Raw genomic sequence first — 23,504 nt, forward strand, 5'->3', positions numbered from 1 at the left:
TGGCCATTTACGAATAATTCTGACTGAATCAGGCAAGTACGTCACCTAAATGTAATATAAAACAAAGCTTAACGTCAAACGCAACATATGTGTGAATTTTGAGCCCGAACAAACGTGTGGTTAGGCCGAGAGAATTTTTTTTTTTGATTTTCTTAGCAGACGACGCAGAAACGAAGGCAGCGCCGCTTTTTACGCGGTTCTAATGTCATTTCTCGACCATTGCTGCCTTAAATAGAGTACTTTACAGTATTTTTTGTGCTATATTATTCAAATTTTGTGGCCATTTATTCGTCCTTGTTATTCAAGAACACGTGCCTTGTTTTGTTTTGGTTGTTTTTGCTACTTTGCAAGCAACCCGGACCTTTTGATTGTCTTCAGGCGTGTTGTCACATTACGAAACCACTAGAAATCGCGCGGCTGGGGTGCCCTCTTAATTCTTAATGGTAACATTGAGTGGGTTTGTGTATTTCGAAAGTGTGCGCGAGAAATATTTGCCCTGTAGTCGTTCATTTATTTACTTCGTTTCTGTACTGCGAGTTTTACTTGTGGTTTCGTTGTTGCTATTTTTGGTTCCGGCTGTTTGGCAGCTGCCTACGATTGACCAACCCGATCGTGCTTTGCTGCAGTAGAACTTCATTTGACGGGTCAAGATGATACTCTCATCCGCAATCACGGACAACTTCGGACTTCGAGAGTTAACGTTATGCGCTGCGTTCTTGATCATCTTTGCCTATGCGTAAGTTCGTTTTCGTCCTTTGGAGGCGCACTCGCATTGCAGGCGCACGTTCAAAGTTAAGGTTTGGTTTAGTAGGGTTTAACGTCCCAAAGCGACTCAGGCTATGGGGGACGCCGCAGTGTAGGGCTCCGGAAATTTCGGGTTCCTTAACGTGCACTGACATCGCACAGTACATGGGCCTCTAGAATTTCGCCTCCATCGAAATTCGACCACTGTGGCCGGGATCGAACCCGCGTCTTTCGAGTCAGCAGCCGAACACCGTAACTACTGAGCCACCGCGGCGGATTGTTCAAAGTTTAATCCTTAAAACTTGCTTTCTACCAGTGCTTTTCGATGTTTTGTTTGCGTTAGCTTGGTCTTCTGGGAATTGTAGCCGGCTCTTTCCTCGTTGGCGTTGCATAACCCTCCTCGCAGCGCCGCCCCTCGTTCTCCGCTCTAAGAGTGTGTTCGTCGTGTTTTCTCGTTTTCGTTTTCAATGGATGTTTCTATTGCACTGATCTGTTGTTTGAATTATTCGTAGCGGCGACTTGGGTTTTCTTATAATGTCTGCACTTCTTACTTTGCGCCAGAGGGAAATTTTGTGTGCAGTTGACCTACTGCTTGCCACAGTCCCAGAAGGAATGTATCCAGCTCTCAAAAAGTCTACAGAGAGAATAGTGATGCTGCATCTAGTTTGTTTCATGCCCGCTGCATTTGCTGAAAGCATAAATTAATTTCTTGCCTTTGCCCTCGAATGCCAAATACAACACTTATCCGGCAATTCCTGAACGTGGTCACGTTTTCGCGGTATGAGTGTAAATTTAACGCGGGAGGACCCAAGTCGCCGCTACAAATAATTCAAACAAGGTGCACAGATCAGTGCAATAGAAACATCCAGTAATCGAACGAAAATGGGGAAATACGACAAACACACTCTTAGAGCGGAGGAGAAAGGGCGGCGCTGCGAGGAGGGTTATGCTAGAGTTACTGTATATGCTACCAAAGCGAGCATATACAGGAACTCTAGGTTATGCAACGCCAACGAGGAAGGAGCCTTGTAGCCTATATATGTTCGTATAACAAGGTTTTCCAAGCTTTGTTGTCGGTCGCACATATGGTTGACGGACACGGACCTTCGTTCCTTCACCAGAAAGCGCTTTCGCGACTACATGGATTACTGGAAAAACCAGAATATTCCTTACGAGAAGTTCAGCTTCTTCCGAGGTCCCATATCAAGAATAGCCAAAGAGGTAAGTGACCTCTGAGACTGCACACTACTTTGACTGTGCTGGCTCTTTTGCCAGAAAACTGTCCATTTGATAATACGCGTCAGAGTTGCCATCTCACTTCTCGAAGAAGTGTGCAATACACAGTGTAATGCTTATGCTGTGCTTAATTGCTGTATTGCGTTTAACATCGCTAGCATCCGACTTCTCGATCGGGAGGCCCCATTGACGAAGTAAATGACAGTAAGCAAAAGCAGCAGCAAATTTTTTGCCTCAGCTGCCTTACAATCAGGACTTTGAACCACAGGACTTCTGACAGTTTCCTCAGGATGAGGGAACACTGTGCACAGTGAAGAGGCATCAATGCAACGTGTTGTTGATATTGTCAACAGTCAACCTCATTGTTCACGACAGCGAGTATATAGGTATTAGTTCTCCTGGAGGACAGAACATGACAAAGTTTCACTGGAATGCACCGTCTTTTAATTTCATCACTAGAAAGTTTAGAGCCTAGGAGGTGAGCCTGATAGATAGCTTACACCTGATGTCACGTTTGCCATGATGGTGAACCACACGTACGCTTGGCAGTGCAGGCCAAAACGGGTTTTAGAAACAAGTACCTTCTCATAGTACTCCTGGTTCGACAGCATAGTGGCTGCTGTGATGTCAGTGCAAGCTATGTATTGCACATTCTCTCATATTTGAAACCAGACCATTCTCATCGCACCAGCAACACCTAAGACATCGCACCTCAGTGTGCTGAAATCATTGCCTTAGGCTAAAGCAGTGGAGTGCTGAACACGTGTTTTTGTTCACAGCATCCTGGATTCAGCTTACCACTTGCAGGTGAAATCACTTTGCTGAATATCACATCAACATCAAATGTAGTGATTTCGTCACTTCAGTCGATATCTGTAGTGCATGAACACGTGCCAGTCTGGTGCCAGCCTTTCTCATAGAATAAAGCTTGCGGAGCCTATTGGAGGCTTTGATCAGAGGGGCAACTTGTAGTCTAAGTGCCTGTTATGAGGTTATTTGTTGGGCTGATTCTTTTTATGTGCACATAACATTGCTTATTTTCATCAAACTCGTAGTAGTGCATGGTCAAATCGCCTCAAAGTTGGCTAGCAAGTGATGGGAAAAAACATTGTGACTTGGCCTTCTTTGTTGGAAACAAGGTCCACAAATGATTAAAATGATACTAGAAAAAAACTACCTGAATGCTTTGTTTCTTCCATATCAATCTCCTAATTTGACTCTTGCGTTACAAATTGAGAGCAGTTTTCCAAGGCTGCTTTTTCTATGTGAAGTTTTGTGCTCAGCGCGTACTGAAGCACACTATGTTGTATATACAACATAGTGTGGTGGGGACAGAGAGCTCAGGGCATTCAGACTGACCAGCTTCTTCCTCCACGCTCCTCTGGTCCTCTGCTTCATCATATATATATATATATATGATGAAGCAGAGGAGCGTGGTGGAAGTTATATATATATATATATATATATATATATATATGAGAGAGAAGCCAACAGCCACAGAAACCAAGGGGCACAGGGGATTTTTTAATTTTATTCATTTATTTCGTGCTGTTGTTCTATTTAGATTATTACTGAATATATTATCGCTTAAACCTAATTGATTAGAAAAGCAGAAGAAAAAACAACCACATGCCGCCAGTGGGATCCGAACCCACGACCTCCGAATTACGCGTCCGGTGCTCTACCGCTGAGCTACAGCGACGGCTGTCTCATCATCTGCTTTCGGGGGTATTTATGTTTACAAATAACCTAACCTTGTGAGTGTTCATCAGCGCCACCCACGTTCTTAAGCGGCGGACGTAGCACGTCCTGAGTTACCGCTGATGTGACGTAGAACGTCATCGAACGGCGAGGGTGGAAGCTGTGTGAGAACCCTCTTATGCTTCCTACGGCGTCAAGGCTGCCAGAACCGAGACCCTCGCTAAGCAATTAAGCAAACAAGGGAAGGGGAATGAGGGGCTTGTTATAAATATGAGAGAAGCCAACAGCCACAGAAACATATAATATATATATATATATATATATATATATATTATCTTTAATATGGCACACAAGTCACAGCCGATGCATACTTTGGCTATGACATGACCTGAGTACATGCCACAGAGGTGTTAACTCTTGCACCTGCACGGTGTTTTGCTTTCTTTCAGCCATTCCATGAGATCGATATGGAGCGGCTGAAGAAGTATGGAAAGGTTTTTGGGTATGTCAGTTCAATTGTGCAGTGATCCTTACGCAGCCTGATAAGTAAATTGGCTCATAAATTTGTTCTTTCACCTGCAGCTCATTTGAGGGACCTACCCCATCGTTAGTCGTAGCAGATCCTGACTTGGTCAAGCTTGTGCTTGTCAAGTACTTCCAGGAACTCCCCGACAGAAGGGTACGTTTCGCAGCATGCCTCATTTTGCATCGCAGTTTGACGAACGCTATTCGACTCAGTTTTACTGTTAACGAACGAATCGGACTTCCTTGTGCAAGTCATTTCAGAGAGGAGGCTTTTTTCTTGCAACTGAGGGAACTCTTTAGATAATTGTTGGCATGGAACTTTTCATTTCAAATCGCTTCATGAAAGTGCTGTGAAATCACAGCTACAAAGTGTCAACGTATTCATGTATGCATTAAAGCTTAAAAAACTATAAATAACAAATTTTCGCTTTGTGTTTTTTCTTTCATATGACGTGCTAGATATTGGTGTACACGGAGCACTCCGTGGTATGCAAAATAATTTATAATTGAATTTTTTCTTGACATTGTTTTAGTTTTGGTTTCATCAACCGAACGATGGCTATGACGTGTAGTTAATGTTTAAGTCACGTGAGACACAAGTGGCAATATAACAGCTGATACACCATTTCTTGTAGTTCTAGCTATTGAAGCAACCTGGTTTAAGTGCTCTAGTGAGTTTAAACTGCGTATTAGCACTCATATTGCCGTTTTTTCGTGCATCACGTGACCTAAACATCAACTACACGTCACAGTGATCGTGCGGTTGATGAAACCGAAACCGAAGCTTCATAAGAGAAGAAATTCTGTTATATGTTATTTAGCGGTCATAGGCAAAAACCATGCGGCGATTCAGTGATTCATGTATTCTAATGTCTAATGCATCATCTGAAAGAAGAAAACAGGCAATAAAATTAGGTGTATATAGCCCTTTAAGAAGCATTTAGTAGGTTGGCTGGTACATATAGTCGGTCCTTGCCGGTTGGCTGGTACTCACTCGCAGGACATATAGTCTGTCCTTGCCAAACCTTTGTCCGAATAAATCTTGATCAGTCTTCATAAATCTTCATGAAATTGCAGCATGTCACTCTGAATGACCCCATCTTGGACAACATGATGAACATGGTTGGAGTGGACCGCTGGAGAAAGCTTCGCCCAGCTGCCAGTCCTGCCTTCAGCACTGGCAAGCTCCGTAAGGTGACATTTCTCTGGCTGCTTCCATGCATAGGTCACTGCACAGACACAGATTTCTTAGTCCAGAGTTAATCAAGAACATAGCTAATAGTGGATTCAGAGTATCACTACTAAACTGAGCTACTAAACAGTGTTAAAGGTGCACTAAAGAAGAATCTGAAATAGTGTTTTTACTCGGGAACTCGATCGTGGTAGCTCGATCTACACTTTCCGAGCATTCTTAGAAACTTCGAATCATTGTCCTGTGCAGCCGATTTCCCTATCGAATCGAATTAAACGTCCCGGCTCCCGCCTTTTTCTTTTTTGTAACTCACCTTCGAAAAGAGGTCTTCATGTGCTGGCAGAAAATGCAACCTATAAAGACCTCCACATATTGCTCGCACTGCACCCTTTAAAACCTGACCTGACAAATGATGCCAGCTTGCTGCATGTACTGGGTGATCCAGGCAAGTGTCAGTACTATACTGTATATATTACTATGCAAGTTAGATTGCAGCACGCAGTCTCCATGAAAAATCCGAAAGGCAGACAAAGCAGTGCTGTACAAGCAAAATTTCTTAATTTTCCTAGCCAAATATAAATGTCATTTTATGTGACTGAGCATGCATCTTGATAGTGGCGTGGCATTCATTCCAGAGCATGTATGCATACATACATATATGTAGTAGCTTATGTAATGATTGCTCTAGTGTGACCCAGGGTGCTACATATTATCACACCTTAACCTGCTCATGTTTGATATTTGTCATTGACTGTATCATCTCCGCCTTTTGCACTTTACTGATTCTAATAAATGCCTGCTTCCTCCCCAGATGAATAGCATCATTCAAGATTGTGCTCGCATTACGACGCAGCATCTGTTGCAGATTGCTGAAGAGGGAAAGGACTTCGACCCTAAAGAGTGAGAATGTTTGTGTTATCTTTATTTCGCATCAGGGCACAGAGAAATTGCATATAAAACACAGTGGAGCATGGATAACAAGGCTGGCAATTATTGACTTCGCAGAGAACATGAATTGTAATGCACTCAGCAAATTTAATCTATCCTTGTATGCTGTCCTCTCCAGCTGCTTTATGCAAAATGGTCTGGATGAGAAATAGTGTACCTACTTTATGTTGATAAAAAAAATAAAAGCTGAGGATCAAGATTGGGGGAGGGGGCATTGGCCACTACCTATGCATATCACACTTGTTTTCTGTTTTATAAAGACAGCATGAAATGAGATAACTGACCAAAAAAAGGTACACAAACAAGCGCTGTTGACATTAAGGCACCGAAGAAGGCTTACTGTGAGAGGAACGCACCGAAGTAAGAAGGAAAGTTGGACGACGCTAACTATTCATGGTTTATAAGAATGGTTTGAAAAGTGACAGTGGACTAAAAAAGAAACACGAACAGCGCTCACCTGTGTACTTTCCTTCTTGACTGTTATCTTGTTTCATGCATTTTTTGTACTGCATGATTAGGTAGCAACTCACCCAGCTTTCTATCTCGCTCGATTTCATGCTGTCCAAGAGATGGTGATAAGCACTGTCTTTCTTGCGCTTTCATGGTTATTCGTGGATGCGAATTACTGTTCCTTGGTAAATGTCAATAAGAACCACTTTTGGTTATTACAGCAGGTCTGGAATGTCTGGCACGGCCACAGATGAAATAAAGAAAATGATAAAAGTTATGAGCTGGGAGGGGAAAAGGGGGGAGGGGGGGGGGTTCATTTCCTTCTGTTCTTTTGTGGGCATCATCACCATCATCAGTCTGAATACACCCACTGCAGGGCAAAGGCCTCTCCCATGTCTCTCCAGTTAACCCTGTCCTTTGCCAGTTGCGGCCACCGTATCCCCGCAAACTTTTTAGTCTCATTCGTCCACCTAACTTTCTGGCGCCCTCTACTACGCTTGCCTTCTCTTGGAATCCACTCCGTTACCCTTAAGAACCAGCGGTTATCTTGCCTTCGCATTACATGACATTCACATTTGTGGACATGACTTCATGCAGTTGCGCTTGCAGGTTCTTTGGACATTACACCTTGGATGTCATTACAAGGTCCGTCTTTGGCGCACGATTGGAGTCTCACTCTGCCCAAGCCAACGAGTTTGTCGCAAGATTACATGCTGCATTCGCTGTCAAACCCACACTGGGCCTCATCCTAGTCTGTAAGTGCTGAGGCGAGAGTGAAAAACTGAGACAGGGAAGTGTAAAGGGCCCTTTTTCATCCTTTCTTTTATTTTCTTATAGTGTATACCTGGATACTATTCCCATTCATGTTGAAGCTACGCATCTTCAGCCCCGACACGTTCCTTTTCTTGAAGAATTTCTGCCTGAACGTGATTGAAGAAAGAAAACAATCATCTGTGGTGAGCCCCATTTCAACCTGCAGTTAGTTTCCCACTCTGGAAGATGTTTGATAGACGAATACTTTGTACAAGAAGTCGAAGTTTTGCATGTCTTTGCGTCAGCAAAGTTTGTTGCCATATTTACCAGTCTGCCATTTGCACCCCACAAAAAAAAAGGTGCTTTCCTCGGAAAATTTCATACATAACTCATATGTTTTTATACAGCCCGCGCTATGAAATTCCACTTACATATTTGAGGAGTGATCCTTGCAGTTGCCATATATGCTTAGTTGGTTGGAAGCTAGCTTCTTTTGTTTTCACCAGTGAGCTATTGGACCAATCGGTTCTGTGTCGCCCACAGCTATACTATCCGGTTAGAATAAACAGCTGCCTTTAACGTGTTCAGAAGAGATATTTTAATGCAGTGGTGTTAAAGGTCATGTTCGTTGGAAAATCAAGCGTCAGCATCATTGTGACTGAAGAATCCTGATTGGTTGAGAGGGCGGTGACGTAGAAAACAAGTTTCGCTGAAGAGAAAAAAAGGTGGTCAAGTGGAATTAAGCTGCTGTCCTTTGGGTCGAGAGTCGGGCACACTACATCTACACATATGTAGAACGTTTGTCGAGGAGTATAAATGGAGGACTTGTATGAGCATGTCACACCACAAAGTAGGTGAATTACATTACAGGACCACTTAGTTGATCAGTGTCAGTAATTACTCTCACCAATTAACACGAATGATGATATATAATAAAGCACTATGTGGTGGGAACAAGCTTGTCAATGTCTTTGAAAGGGTTTACCAGGGAATCCCCAAGTGACTGTAGGGACCCGTTAACACTATCACATCATACTAGTAAGGTGAACTTAAGTGCACCCTAAGTTTTTTTTACTGCCACTGATCAGGTTCATGGAAAAAAACTGTGTTCTAGAGAGGCCTGTAATGATCATCAGTCTAATGTGTCGGCTGGGTTGGCAATTGAAAAATACCATCTGCTGGTCATCCTTGTATTCGTTCAGATGCCATGACTGTCTCATGTTATAAGCTTACTACAGGTCTCCAGATAACCTTTTCATAAGGCCCGCAGAAAAAGCGCAGCATTCACAGTGGTGCCAGTTCATGCAGTTATCACTGATTCTGTACGTTTTCCAAAATGCCTTCGTTCGAAATTTAATGATTGCATTCTAGGCAAAAGGCTGTCACCGCACAAGTGAAGGAAAAAAATTACTTTTAAATGTGCACACAAGAGCTGAGTACGACTGCTACAGGTGTGCATTCTTGCAGACATTACCCTTTGAAGCCCCTGAATTCATCAAGCTCCCGTTCCATAGGAACCCCCAGTGGGAGGTGACTCCCACGTGCATGTATCGCGGTGTTTTAAAAAAAAAATCTCTTGAAATAATGTTTCAAACTTTCACAATCTGTTCTAGGATGTGCTTGATTATTCTTCACAAAAGGATGACATCATTTGTGCTTTGTGAAATCAGAAAACGACTTTGGAAACTTTTGTTTACATGTATCTCTATCGGAACGTAGCCCTACCTTACACCCCCAGTTGGCTTCGGCGTTTGTGAGTGCCCCCATGTTTGTAAGCACGGTGTTCTAAACATGGTAAACACCTAGCTTTCTTACTTTTCTGTTTTTTTTTTGTTTTTTTTTGAGAGCACAATTGTGCAACTGTATCCTTTTCTTTTCTTTGTTGTCATGCCTTTACCAGAAGCAGTTCCGAGAACGTGAAATGCCACGTTTTTATCTCGTGCAGAAACACCAAGATTTCCTCCAGTTGATGATCGACGCCCAGGACAGGGGACTTCACGGCAGTGCGGAGGTACCAGATGTCGAAGACAAATTATACGACCTGGGTGCTGAGCAGACTGTCGAGAAGGCTGTCAGCGCTAAAGGTTGGCACAGTGTACCCACACTTAAGAACCTATTCATCGTTTTACCTGAGTATTTTTCAATTTGGTATGAACATATCATTCTCGGTACAAATTATGACTGCCAAAGTGAATGCCTCAATATTTTCACACAGCTCTGGGGTTTTCAAGGCCAGTTATCTCTGAATGGTCTTTTCTATTTCCTTGCGTTGAGTAGCTGTCATTTCTCGTTAGGATTTTCAGTCACTGTCCTGTTTTTCTCCCAGTTAATGTGTTCTCTCATAACATGATTTCGACAGTTTCTGGTCGCATAATACATTTAGTGGTAAGCGACAGATGTGCAAACTCCTGAACAGGTTGAACCTGGGGAACCTGGAATGTCAATCATCTGCCGCACTGGTGAAGCATCCAAAAATAACAGCGCACTTCCTGCGGGGATGTGATACAGAGAAGACAAGTGCAGTGGCTTGTTTGTGGTGTCTGAGGGCAAGAGGGCACAGCAGCCCCCCTCCCCCCACTCCAAAAATAAAAACAAAAAACAAAAAAACGAGGATATGCATACATACGAGCATCCTGGGTCAAAGCAGAAACGCTGAAACAGTAAGATGCCATGGCGGCTTCCCCATAGCACAGTGGTGCAAGGGGTGCATCATTCGAAAACAACGAGAAAGAGATTACAGCTGCTGTCACTACTGCTGTCGATGAGCCATATATGCTGCAAAGTTTCTTCCGCACATAGATAAATGCAACTGCAGCCTGAATTCTGCAAAGCACTATGAAAGGAGCGGTTGAGACCTTGCGCCAAGAAATGCTAGTCAACATTTTTAGGGGTGAAAGTGTCAGTGTCTTTGTACACCATTCAACGGTTGCATTTCACTTAATCTAAGGCATTTGGACCATAATTTTCTTTTCCCACATTTTTTGAAAAACTTAATGAGGTTTATATGAAAGGACTCTGAAATATCTAGACCATTAGCCTGTTTGACTTAATCTGAGTAGATTTCATGTTTAGTGATAAGAAACAGAAAAAAAACTAATAAAGAATACATAATATAGTGTAATGTAATATGTAATGTAATATGTAATGTAATATGTAATGTGATATGTAATGTAATATGTAATGTGATATGTAATGTAATATGTAATGCGAAGGCAAGATAACCGCTGGTCCTTAAGGGTAACGGAGTGGATTTCAACAGAAGGCAAGCATAGCAGGGGGCGGCAGAAAGTTAGGTGGGCGGATGAGATTAAGAAATTTGCAGGGATACAGTGGCCACAGCTGGCAAAGGACAGGGTTAATTGGAGAGACATGGGAGAGGCCTTTGCCCTGCAGTGGGCGTAGTCAGGCTGATGATGATCATGATACCTTGCTGCTCATTGAAGCCAATACAAATTATCGGTTTAAAACAATTGGCATCCTATCTTTTTTATATTTCGGCACACAATACAGCACGGTCAACTCAGAAAAGCAGTCGAATTGTGAGTGCACTGTACGAGTTTGTCAGTGATTCTTATTGCACTTTTGTGCATGGCAGCGCTGAGCAAGGAAGAGGCCCTGTCGCAGTGTGTCTCCTTCTTCATTGCCGGCCAGGACGCCACCTCCTCGGTGCTTGCTTACACCTTCTACCTGCTGGCCGTGAACCCCGATGTGCAACAGAGGCTCCGGGAAGAAGTGGATGGGTGCTTCAGAGAAAACGTAAGGTCTTTCTTTACAGAGTCAGGGTGCACTCACATTCACGAGTGCTCCGCCGCGGTGGCTCAGTGGTTACGGCGCTCGGCTGCTGACCCGAAAGACGCAGGTTCGATCCCGGCCGCGGCGGCCGAATTTTGATGGAGGCGAAATTCTAGAGGCCCGTGTACTGTGCGATGTCAGTGCACGCTAAAGAACCCCAGGTGGTCCAAATTTCCGGAGCCCTCCACTACGGCGTCCCTCATAGCCTGAGTTGCTTTGGGACGTTAAACTCCAATAAACCAATAAGCCAATCACATTCACGGGTCATGAAGGGCCAGGGGTCGGCTTTGACTTCTGAACTAGGAGAGTGTCGGCAGTGTCGATATTCACATTAGCAAGTGTGACCTGTGTGTTGCTTTTCCAAATGGTTTCATTTGGAACGGGAGCTGTATGGCTTCGAACATTTAATATTTGTTCAGTGTGAAAAAGTTAAGTGCACCCCTGTGAGGAGGCTCCAGCGAACAGCTTGTACTGCTGCCCGCTAACATGACACGATTGCTCGAGAGCGTGGTTCGGACAGACATTAGCGCCTTAGAGCTTTGGTCACTGGGTCTGGGTTGATGCTCGTGTGGCTGGATTGTCATCACTGTCATCAGCTGTCGCACACGCACTACAGCATGCTCTCAGACCGGGCGGCCAACACTCTTGGCCGCTAATAACAGTCCGAGCAAAGCGCTAGAGCGTCTGTGTCATGCTTGAGGGCAGCAGCATGCAAGCGTGCAGTCTTGGCATGCTGGTAGAATGTTCAAACAGCACGGTCCTAAGCAAAGGGAAAGCGCTTCGGCTTCTGAACAGACTGCTTTTAAAAAGAAAAAATAACCATCGACATCCCAGTGGGCACCCAAAAGTGGCAAACAGCTGAGTAGGGTTGGCTCAGAAAGTGAAGCTATGCGGCCAGGCTATTTTTTGACCTAGCATTGGAGGCTCTTCGTTCGTCATCACACCTTTCGTTGTGCTCAGAGGTGCACGGGCTCTCACAAGAGGAACTTTGAAGGCGACAGGAGGGGGGGGGGGGGGGGTTTGAAAAATGAAACACGTTATGGAAGGATCGAACTAAATATCTGCATGCTTCACGTTCTGATTGCTTGAACCAGGCGGTCAGCCATCTTTTGATCAACTGCAGCATGTGGGAAAACTCATTTGCAGAATTTCGCATAAGATTCAAGCCCAGCAACTTCCAGTGACAGAATAACTGCGAAATGTAACCGGTTGGTACAGACGATGGAAAAGGAAGTGAAGAGGGCCCTTTTGATTTGTTTATTTGTTTTCCTCACACTCTTGACTGATGATCGAATAATTTGCTCAGATATTGTGGTTTCATCCCAGTTGGATTTATGAGAGACTTTCGTATGCTGCCACAGCCAAATAATCACAAACTTTCGATTATCCATATCCTGAATCGAATATGAACACAATAAGCAATAGGTATATGTTCAATTCGCATATGAAGCTCTGAATATTCGCATACCCAATGTTCAAAAGCTGGTTGTAGAATAGAACTAACTTTTCTGACGTGCTGCTAATTGATTCTCCTAGTCGGAAGGCTGTGAAATTGAGCAGCTTGAGATCACCTTACGACTTTTGTTTTTCAAACAGAATGATCGCACAACCTCTGCGACTCACATCTGGGAGTGCTCCTTAAGTTGTTGTAGCGATAAGCTGCTAGTCGGGCTTGTAGGCACTTATTGCCTGGGGTGCAGTCAAGGGTGGCACAGTGATGAAGCATGATGATCATTCAGATGGTTGGTTTGGTTTGGTTTGGTTTATTGGGGTTTAACGTCCCAAAGCGACTCAGGCTATGAGAGACGCCGTAGTGAAGGGCTCCGGAAATTTCGACCACCTGGGGTTCTTTAATGTGCACTGACATCGCACAGCACACGGGCCTCTAGAATTTCGCCTTCAAGAAATTCAGCCGCCGCGGCCGGGATCGAACCCGCGTCTTTCGGGCCAGCAAGTCTTTCGAGCCAGCAGCCGAGCGCCGTAACCACTGAGCCACCGCGGCGGGGTAATCATTCAGATGATTTGCAATGATGTTTCAGTGCCCAGTGTTCAATTCTTGCCAGGAAATTCAGGGACCAGGCAGGTTTGAGAGCAGTACCACATGCTGTCGCGGTAGCTGTTTTGCAGCTCTACCTCTGTTCTTCACGTAGCTGATGAAGTTGTTGAAGGAGTTCATGAAGGCCTATAGCAGGAAACGGATGCATTTAAAATGTGGAACGTGGCATGCACATTACAACTTGCACAAAATCAGAAATCTGTTCCCAGCTCCAAAAGCAATCTATTTGACTCGCCTGTCGAGATGAACTCAGTTAAAACTAAATGTATCATAACATGAACAATGTGAGACCATTTGGTAGGTTTTCCACAGGGTGCATTGTAAAGAAATCCGCTTAAGATGAACCACTTCACGTGTCCTTCAGTCAAGACAAACCTCCACAGTGACTGTAATCACTGGCAACCTCGCACAACGGCGTTCGCGGCGTATATGTGTGGCACCCTCGAGGAAAGAAAAAAATATATAAAATTGTTCTACGCAAGAAAGCGTACCCTCACAAGAGGGCTTCCATGTGCCTTCGCGGAAAACTGTAGGGAAGCCGTCTTGTAGGAGCGCACTCTCTTTAGGGGAAGCTTTTGTGCTTACTTGGTCAGATCTCAGCATCGCACGCATGCTATGTACTGTTCGTTTCCAACTACAGCACCTCTCGTAGCCTGAGTCGCTTTGGGATGTTAAACCCCATAAACCAAACCATAAACCAACCAACTACAGACTAGAACTAGACCGAAAGAGCTAGACAAATGCCGTTTTCAAATACAATAATGTGAGCTTGTTTCATGCCCTAACTCATCAGCTCACGTCTTGCATAGTGCAATAAATGCTCTACTTGCAATTATCCTGAGGCTATTTTGTTCTTGTTTTCCTATTGCATATATATAGATGCACCTAGCATTCTAGTGTATCTTTTTTGCTGTTAAGATGAACTTATTAGACATATTTTCTGGTTCAGTCAAGTTCGTTCTTGTATTGTCACCTTATGTTATCAGCAGTAGCCCAACAACGATGACTGCTCAAGTGTCATGAGCACAGCTTTCTATTTTGCTGCATTTAGGGTGAAGAGCCTAGCCTCGACGATGTTTCCAAGCTGAAGTACCTGAACTGCGTCATCTCGGAGAGCTTGAGGCTGTATCCACCAGCTGTCCGGTGAGAAAGATATGTTCTATATCATGGGCGTATGCACTGCGAAAATAGGGGCAAGCATGACCATGCACTGACTGCAGCAGGGCAACTGATGTTGTGTGCAGTGAAGGTAATTTGTACATTATAGTTGTAGTATTCAAGCTGTTTACTCATTCCTGTCAGCCAATGCTGAAAGGTGCCCATACTAGAAGTTTCGAAGGCGAGTTGTCTCGAGGGAGGCTGCATGGTTGAAGCTGTTGGGGGGACCACCTGTGTCTTTGGCTTGATAATGGCGTACGGTTGGTTTCTGTTTATTGGTGCCCCAAAAGTAAAAGCTGTGCATACATAGTAGGGAAAAACTGATAGGGGCTTAACGTAGTTAAACCGAGTAGACCTGCGAAAACAGGTGTTCATTCTTCAGACGGTGGGGGCACTTAAACTCTGCCTTAGGGGTGTGGCATGATATCTTTAGTGGGTTAATGCCTATGTATGCTGAATTGGTAAATCCTTCTTAAGATTCATAGATGGCGATGAGTCCTCATCTAATCTAATCTAATCTTCCCTCCCTCGATTCGTGTCGTAAAATAGCCAGACTATGCCTTTTTCACAAGTTTTACCACTCATCACTTGGAAGCTGTGTCATCGTCCCTGCACATCGGGCCTCTCACCGCCTTAACCACGGCAAAGCAGTCTACCCGCCATCAGCACATACCACTGCGCATCTGAACGCTTTTTTCGTTCAGACAGCAAAGGACTGGAATCACCTTCCTGCCGAAGCAGTTCGCCACATTCATCCAGACCGCTTCAAGTCATTCATCGAAAGAATAACGTAAAGCCTTTAATAAGCCGACCCCTCATGTAATACCCCAACTGGGGCATTTGAGGTATAATAAATAAATAAATAAATATACCACTACCAGCGCAGTGGCGCAGCGGTTAAGCGATACGCCACTGCACTGGCAGGTGGCTGTTTCTATTCCAGCCATCCGTCGGGATTTTGCGACCCATGTTGCTCTTCCCTAGCAAAGTCTCACGCAGATGGCACGACGCTCGTCCGAACTTACCCGAGTTACTACCCGAGCTTACCCGACTAACTCGTGTAAGCTCAGGTAGTAACTCGGGTTGCTAGGCAACTGCACAAGATCATACGAGCCGTATTTGCCAATATGCTTGTGTTGTTAGCTTGTGGTTAAGCATTTGGTTTAGCTCATGTCAGGCACGATGCCATCATGGGCTGTGAAACCCAGCCCCTGTGCGAGGGTGGTGCCCTCTGGGTGTGTAGGCGGCAGCGGCGCGGCGCCATCTGTTGGAGTGCAGCTGAAGCGTGGCTAGGCAACGGCGACTCAAGGTGGTTTGGTAGCCACACCACCACGAGCATGAGCGATGAGCCTAGCTGGGCTCCAGTAGTGTTGCTTTCACAACAAAACTGCACTGTTTGGCCAGGCTGCTGATAAGGCAAACATGAAAATTATAGCACTAGTTTGCCAGATGTGCCACACGCACCCCCACTGTATGCATGTGCATCCACTGCTAGAGCGTGCTGCAATACGATTTTTGCACCGCACTTGTGTCCCGTTCTAATTCTGGGGCACCTGTACATGCTAACATTTCCCGTCACATAAAAGTTTCATTTGCTGTCGCAAGTCGGTTTCAAGGCCATAGCCTGAAAACTGACCATGTCCATGCCTTCACATGTGGGCAAACTTTAGAAAGCTTCTTAAGCTTTTTGCCCCTGTTCTGAGATAAAGTGGCACCCAAATACCTGTAGTGTGCCCCTTTCCCCATCACCCCTTGAAAGTGGACCTCTTCAAGCCCACATGACCAGGCTTACCTGGATCACGTAAACACTCCTTACCTGGATGACATTCTCCACAACTAGCAGATAGATGCAGGAGTTTTTGTTGTGGCTTCCTGCGCTAATGGTGATGCTAATAAACCCTAGAGAAGGTCACTTATACAGCTGTCACTGTTAGAGAAGAAAATTTCTGCAGTGGCGTAGAAAAAAGCCTGCAGAATAGTGTGACATCACGTAGGCTTAGCTGACGCATTGCTTAAAGGAAATAGTAGTGTTATGTGCTCCAGTGCATGCACAAATGTGATTTTCAGAGTTGTTCAAGTTCATGCAATTCTCAGCTACCATGTGTTTGCACTTGCACGTAGCATCTCATGTGTCGCATGTGGGATCATTCCTTTCTTCCAAAAATTGGAACTGAAAATGACCGCCTCTTGTAATGGCAAAATTAATTATCTGGCACACCCTTCTGTTTGAATTGTCTAGTACAATGACATTGAATCATAAGTGGAGGGCTTCTGGAAAAGCTGTCATCAGGATTGTTTATTTTTTATAGGGTTGACGTGTAGAGTGGGATGCACGAGTGTTGTGGTAAAGCCTAATCTGGCAGCAGTACTAATGTGCATCCAAATCGAGACCAGACGTTTTCTTGTGGCTGAGATAAATGGAACATGGCCTGACACTTTTATGGTGCATAAAGCCACATGCCTGCTGCTTTTGTATCTGGATTCAATAGGCCTCAGGGATGATTTGTATCAAGTGCAACAACATGTAGACAATGTATGTTTGATCGTCATTCTCTTTCCTTATTTTCACATTTTTATCTCCCGTCTCCTATTTCAGAGCAGCTAACCTTGTTTGGCTGATACAGCAGAATCTCAATGATACGAATCTCATGTGGTTTTGAAAAATATTCATATCATCTTTAATTCCTATCATCCAAAGCTAGCAGATTCCATATACAGATCTGTTGACGGCTGATGCAGTTCATTTACAGCCGCTCACCATTGCTCACTGCTCATGGTGCATACCGCATGAATGGTGACCTCGACGTTGGCGATATACAGTCTAGTGTGATTTGATTGAAGGTCATCACATTTGTTCCGGCTGAAAGAAACCAAGGAAGTGTTTGTGGCGTGACGATCACTTGGTCCGCTACAAACATGCCGGTGCAAGATAGAGGAATCCTTCAGCTATCCAAGATCATGTAGTCTTTACGGCGCTCTTTCAAAAATAAACCCTATTAAAGCATATTAATCTGAGCAAGTTAAGCCTGAAGTGATCACATTCAAGTCACGTGAGACTCGTGGCTCTCGCATTTATATCATCTGTAGTGGCACAGGAGAGTACCTGGAACATTGTCCACTCTGGCCAAGGAATTTCGCAGATTCGTATCAACCATGATCGTATCATCGAGATTCTGCTGTATGATATGCCTGTCCTTTGGCCTTTGCTGCTTTCTGCAGAAGAGATGTCAGGTTGAAAGGCCTTTCTAAACAGAGTGGATCCTAAGAGTCCATCTGTGACCATGACAAAGTGAACAATATACTGCATTTTTGCAGCAGCAGCTGTTAGCGAGACATTGGACAGAACCTCATCATCGGATGCCACACTTTGTGACATCATCATCAAGGGGATCTCTCAAGTGCAAAATTGTGTCCTGCATGGAAGCGATGGCGCCCTCTGTTGGAGACAGTTGCAACTAAGCCAACTATCCATCGGGTCTTATCACATCACAGGCAGCCTTTCTACATGCTACCTCTTATTGGACACTCAACAGCTACAGCATAACATTGAATGTGTATGTCAGTTGTGCAGAGCAGAGTTCTTCAGTCTTCAGTGATCAGTCGGTGTGCGGTGTGCAAAGCAGTTTCTCAGTCGCGCATTACAGTTATGAAACTTCTTACACAGATTTAATTCATCTTTCTGTGTACAGTTACAAAATTCATGCAAAAAAGAAAGAGGAACCACAAATAGAAGAATCCATTTAATCATTATCTGTCCTGAAACAGCCTGTCGCGCTTTCATGGTTTCTGCACAAATCATTAAGTGCGTTCAAAGTTCATGTACCACTTTATTTTGGTTGAGGTCTTGCTTTCTTTCAACCTTGTTCACAGTAGGACGAACTGAATAGTGCCCTTCTGTTTCCTGAGAAATGAAATACTTGTTGCGGCGTGTTCGTTTTCCTCGAAGGGTCGAGAGGACGGCCTGCCAAGATGTCACCCTTGGCGACACCGGGATCAGGCTCTCAAAGGAGTGTGTCGTGGCAATCCCGATCTACGCAATGCATCGTGACCCCGAGTATTTTCCAGACCCTGAGAAATTCGACCCTGAAAGGTGAGGGCACTTGTTAAAAAAATCGTGCAGGTCCTTGGCACTACAAAGCCAACGGATGCAGCAACGTTCAGTACCATACATTCAATCCAGAACTCCCTGTAGCTGTGGCTATATGCGACGCCTTTCATTCATGGGTTTTATGGATGTGATAGCGTTAAAGGCCCTGTTGTCCAGAAGATCCGGTGTCATTGTTGTCAGCGTCGGTATTGTGAGAGAAAAATCACGAGCATGACTCTGGCGTGCGGTGCCAGAAAGCAACCTAGGAGGCAGGTGGGCAATCTAGGTCATGTGACCTGGTGGTGTCATCACAATCCGTCCACTGGAAAGAGAGCTAACTGCCCACCGTGGGAGGTGGCAGTTAAATTAATGATTGGTCGCTCGGGAAAAGCAATCCGGGAAGCACAATGCCCACCGCTTGGAGCGCCTGCCATCGCAGGGCAGTGGCGCACCGCTTAACCACTTCACCACTGTGCCAGAAGGGGTATGAGGACTCCTAGGGATGTATGAATGTAAAGTAGAGAATGACCTTTGCATATATGGGAATTGACCCAATACGCTATTGCGTCACACCCTTAAGGCGGAACTGAAGTGGTCCCTCCAATTTCTTTATTTTTTTTTCAAATTCATGGAGTGAAACTCTGCTGTTAGGTTTTTCAGGACAATCTAGTTGAAATAAGCTTCTTTTTTCTTCATTTTTTTTACGAGAGGTCAGTCGGTGCTTGTTGGCATTCATCTTTCTCTGACCTTCTCCGTGCCTGCTTTTTTTGTAAAAAAAAAAAGAAATTGTATCTACACAAAGCACTGAAGTCCTGGCAAACATAGGCGAGCACAGAGATGTGTCTCATATCTCTGTGCTGAGTGAGGAACAAGGAAGTGGGGTTGCGAGCGCTACTTGTGCACAAATGCCAAGACCGGTGTCTTCATCCAACAGCAAGTGAAACTGGCAAGACCCTCTGGAATGGCGATAGATGCACAGTGATAGAAATTGTAAGACAGTCAACTGGGAAATGAGCGGCTCAGAATACCACGAGAACGTGCTCTGTATTGATGCAGTCTTTGGGTGCACCACCCTGTTAGGAAACGTACAACTGCACTTTCTTTGGTGTAGCCATTCATCATGATTGTATATTATTTGAAAAAAAAAATGGGTTCCAGCTTTCATTGATTCTTTCCCGTTTTTTGCCAACTATCTTTAGCGAAAGCTCTCTCACAATTCAAGCAGTACTGCAAAAGGTGAAACGTGGAACAAGTGAACGATAGACTAAGTGCTACAGTTTGTCTTGTTCACTTCTATTTCAGTTATGGCCACCGCATACCAAATGGCGTAAGTTTGTTCTGCTGGAACTTTTCTCAGCCACCAATGCAGTTGCAGTTTTTTCCCTGTTCTGTTAACACAGGTTCAATGAAGAGAATGTCGACACCATCAGGCCGTACTCTTACCTGCCCTTTGGCGCTGGACCGAGGAATTGCATTGGAAGGAGACTGGCCCTGCAGGCACTGAAGCTCTGCCTCCTCCATGTTGTTCACAACGTGGAACTAGTGCGGACCGAGAACACCAGGGTGAGCTGCATGCCACCATTAACCCTTTGAGGGTCGAATTATTTTGAAGAAAACTTTCCCAGGTGGTCAAATTACTTTATTGCGGATCTTGAATCTACAAAATGTATATAATTGAGAATAAATAGTAAAAAAAAATTAGGAACAGTACTTTGGTGACAGCATCACTCACAACTGGAAAATGTTCAATAGAATAGAATAGCAACGGTGATAAGCAAGCTAAGAGCAGCGCCAATAAAGATAGAAATCAACTTTCGCCGCCTCTGCAAAACAGTGCCCACAAAGAGAAAACACGTTTCGTGCGACTCCGTTGCGATCCCGCGGCGGAATCGAAACCGCGTAGGCGCGTTGCCACAGAGGGCAAGAATACCTCGCGAGCAACGGTGATAAGCAAGCTAAGAGCAGTGCCAATAAAGATAGAAATCAACTTCGGCAGCCCCTGCAAGATAGTGCTGACAAAAAGAAAACTCAAATTTCGCGCGGCTCCGTTGCGATCACGCTGCGAAACCAAAACTACAAAAGGGGTGTTGCCGCAGTCTGTGCCGCCGCGCTAAAGCTAGACATAAGTTCTGCTTATCTCCGTAAGAAGGCAGCACAAAATTCAAACACTTCTTGTAAGTCCTAAGAGGTGGCAGCACCCCCCAGTGAGCACGCATTGTTCTTTTGGCGCAAAATTTCAAACGGAAGATCGAAACCGTACCCGTACGGCAAAGACCTTGCGGGACAGAAAACCGCCGCCGTACATATACGGCAAAAACCTTCAAAGGGTTAAGGGGGGAAGCTGGTCCTGGAAAAAAATTTTTGTTAATGAAGTCACAATAATGGCATCTTCAAGAAACATGGGAGGTGGGGCTAGTCAAGCTACTAATGTGTAGCTTTTTTCCCACCTTCCCTACCACATCTCATGTATCAATTTTTGCTTTGTGGTAAAAATAAACTTCAAACTTCAAACAGGTATTTTTGCGTGCTGATTCCAAATATGTAATTTAATTTTATGTAAAGCAAGACCTTGTGCACTTACATAATATGTTATGCAACTTTTTTCGAGAGCTTTCAATAAATTTTGCTGCAGGAAACTTGCTAGGACATGTGCCATAGGCTTGTCTTGACATCAAACTGTGCAATAAGTTCAAAATGATTATCCTGCCTATCATAGAAGTTGAGTTACAGGGTTTTGAACTTGCCACTTCACGAACGGGAAGAAACTGATGACTTCAAAATCCTATAACTCACCTTCTATATGAAGCAGGTAGGTAATTTTACCCTTATTTCATAGCTTGATGTCAATAGAAACCAGTGGCATGATATCTAACAACTTCCCTGCAGTAGAATTTATTTCACTCTCTCGGCAAGCGTTACCTAACATATTGCATAAGTGCACAAGGACTTGGTGTACATGAAATTAAATTACATATTTGCGATCAGCATGCAAAAACGTGTGTTCCCTGATGATTTCATAATTGTGACTTCGTTAATAAAAAATTATTTCTAAGACCCTCTTCCCCCCTTAACTTCGACTCTTGTGCTGGCTGGGAGTACGTTTAACCGTGTCCAACATTCTCAGACAAAAATTTTGGAAAATGGTACGGTACACTTATGGAAATATTGAAGGTAGTGGTCCATTCTTCTGATATGTAGCAAAGTCTTTCTTTTTTAAAGTGTTTCCATCGATCGCATCGAACAGTTATGGCTGCCACAGAAAACCGATGGGGAACGCTTTTCTCGATAGCAAAAACATTAATATAAAAAGTATATATATAATCTGCCGTCGGGTGATCTGAGATATATTGGTTGTTGTAGTGAAATCTTATCATTATATGAAAAAATGCATTCATAAATGGTTTCTGCTCAAAACTGCTTTTGTCTACAATTGCTGGATATGAAGAACTTAAAGTGAAGTTGAAGGTGGCCTGTATCAATAGATCAATAGACAGCCGCATTCTTATGACAGAGAGGCTACTTTTGCTGAAAACAATGCTCTTGTTTACTAGAAAACACCATAAAAGTGAAATACAAGTGTTGGCATCACCCTAGGCTGTTTTTGCTAGTAGCACTAGTACGGGGCCACCTTCGATATTATTAAGTGCATTCACTTTCTTACTCCTGTAAGCACATGTCCTATAAAAAATTCCCCCATTTTCAAAAAACAATGAGAGATAAAAACCTGCTGCATGACAGTACACGAAGTTTATCTAGAAGCGAAAAATACTTATCATTGGGATCTTATTATCAGCTTTGCTATGAATGCTTTGCCTTTTCTAGCATTGGTACACCGCGTAACAACACCATTTCTCTATTCGGTTTATTTTTAAGGCGGAAGCCTTTAATGCCTCATCGTTGTAAGCAGGAGTTGTCGACAGAAATGTCACGCTTTTCAGTTGGTCGAAATGGTCGCGACATCACAGTGCGCGAATTTCAAACGGGGCCAATTGTGCTTTGGCTATACCGTGCAGCCAGTTAAAGGGATAGTATAGTGATGCTCCAAGTAAAATAAATAAATAAATAAATAAAACCGCGTGGGAAATTGGTCGAGTTGGGGAATCGAACCCCGGTCTCCGGAGTGCGAGACGAGCATGCTAACCACTCCGCCATGCCAGCTTGATGGTTTGGAGTGAACAGAGGCGCATCTATACTTCGTCTCACAAGATGTTTGCAGCACTACGGAAGGTAGAGCTCTCTCGTCCAATCAGGGCTGCAGAAACGCAGAAAATAGTCCCTCGAATATTTGAGGAGTGTATGACTATTAATCAAAACAATAAGCATTGCAACTAAAAACATGGTTTGGACAGGTATATTTAAATGGTAGGGAGTGCTTCAATCACTGCTGAAATTACCAGACAAAGCCCGTACGGACACAGCTCTGCGGAGGCCTGCTGCGAGGTAGTGATGCGTCGCCACTTTCCAACATGGCGTCGGTCGAGTCTGTTGTGTCTCCTGTGTGCTCTACACTGACAGTGCGCTGACAGCAGGCGAAGCAGGTAGCTTTAAATGTTCTTGAAGCGCTTCGCGTCGAGTGCGGGGGCAGTTGGAGTACAAGTGCGCTCATCAAGAGGACGGCAAAACTCACGCAGGTGAGCGAGCGAACGCTTTACAAGTGGACAACGGAGACGTTGAACGCGGGCCTAGTGTTGTTGAACGCGGGCCGTTTAACGTGCGTTGCCTCTCGAGCAGCACATGGGCTTGTTTTGCATTTCGCCACCATCGACACTCGGCTGCCTCGGCACGCTGGAGTAAATAAATTTATATGCACATGACACGATTACTGAAATTTACTGCGACGCGACAACAGAGGAACTGATGAG

The 23,504-nt window shown here is 44.3% G+C and overlaps 1 protein-coding gene across 4 annotated transcripts in view; it reads left to right on the forward strand.

Moving 5' to 3' along the window:
- The first annotated feature begins 335 nt into the window (after nt 1-335).
- LOC149327811 (cytochrome P450 3A24-like) overlaps nt 336-23,504 on the forward strand; it is a 29,169-nt gene continuing 6,000 nt past the window's right edge. For 3 of the 4 annotated variants that reach the window (XR_016286138.1, XR_016286139.1, XM_089562861.1), the window contains exons 1-13: nt 336-736; nt 1,866-1,965; nt 4,131-4,183; nt 4,264-4,360; nt 5,284-5,400; nt 6,210-6,298; nt 7,406-7,551; nt 7,634-7,752; nt 9,495-9,633; nt 11,145-11,305; nt 14,449-14,540; nt 18,502-18,645; nt 20,043-20,205. Coding sequence is in view for 2 of the 4 variants with exons in the window: in XM_089562861.1 (XP_089418987.1) it covers nt 651-736; nt 1,866-1,965; nt 4,131-4,183; nt 4,264-4,360; nt 5,284-5,400; nt 6,210-6,298; nt 7,406-7,551; nt 7,634-7,752; nt 9,495-9,633; nt 11,145-11,305; nt 14,449-14,540; nt 18,502-18,645; nt 20,043-20,205 (1,506 nt within the window). In the remaining 2 variants the exon portion in view is untranslated. Of the gene's footprint in view, nt 737-1,865; nt 1,966-4,130; nt 4,184-4,263; nt 4,361-5,283; nt 5,401-6,209; nt 6,299-7,405; nt 7,552-7,633; nt 7,753-9,494; nt 9,634-11,144; nt 11,306-14,448; nt 14,541-18,501; nt 18,646-20,017; nt 20,206-23,504 lie in introns of those variants that run through there. The other variant, XM_089562862.1, reaches the window with a different exon arrangement.

Source organism: Amblyomma mixtum, chromosome 10, assembly GCF_055824585.1.
Source record: "Amblyomma mixtum isolate Tamu chromosome 10, ASM5582458v1, whole genome shotgun sequence".
In the NCBI taxonomy this organism is placed as follows: Eukaryota; Metazoa; Arthropoda; class Arachnida; order Ixodida; family Ixodidae; genus Amblyomma; species Amblyomma mixtum.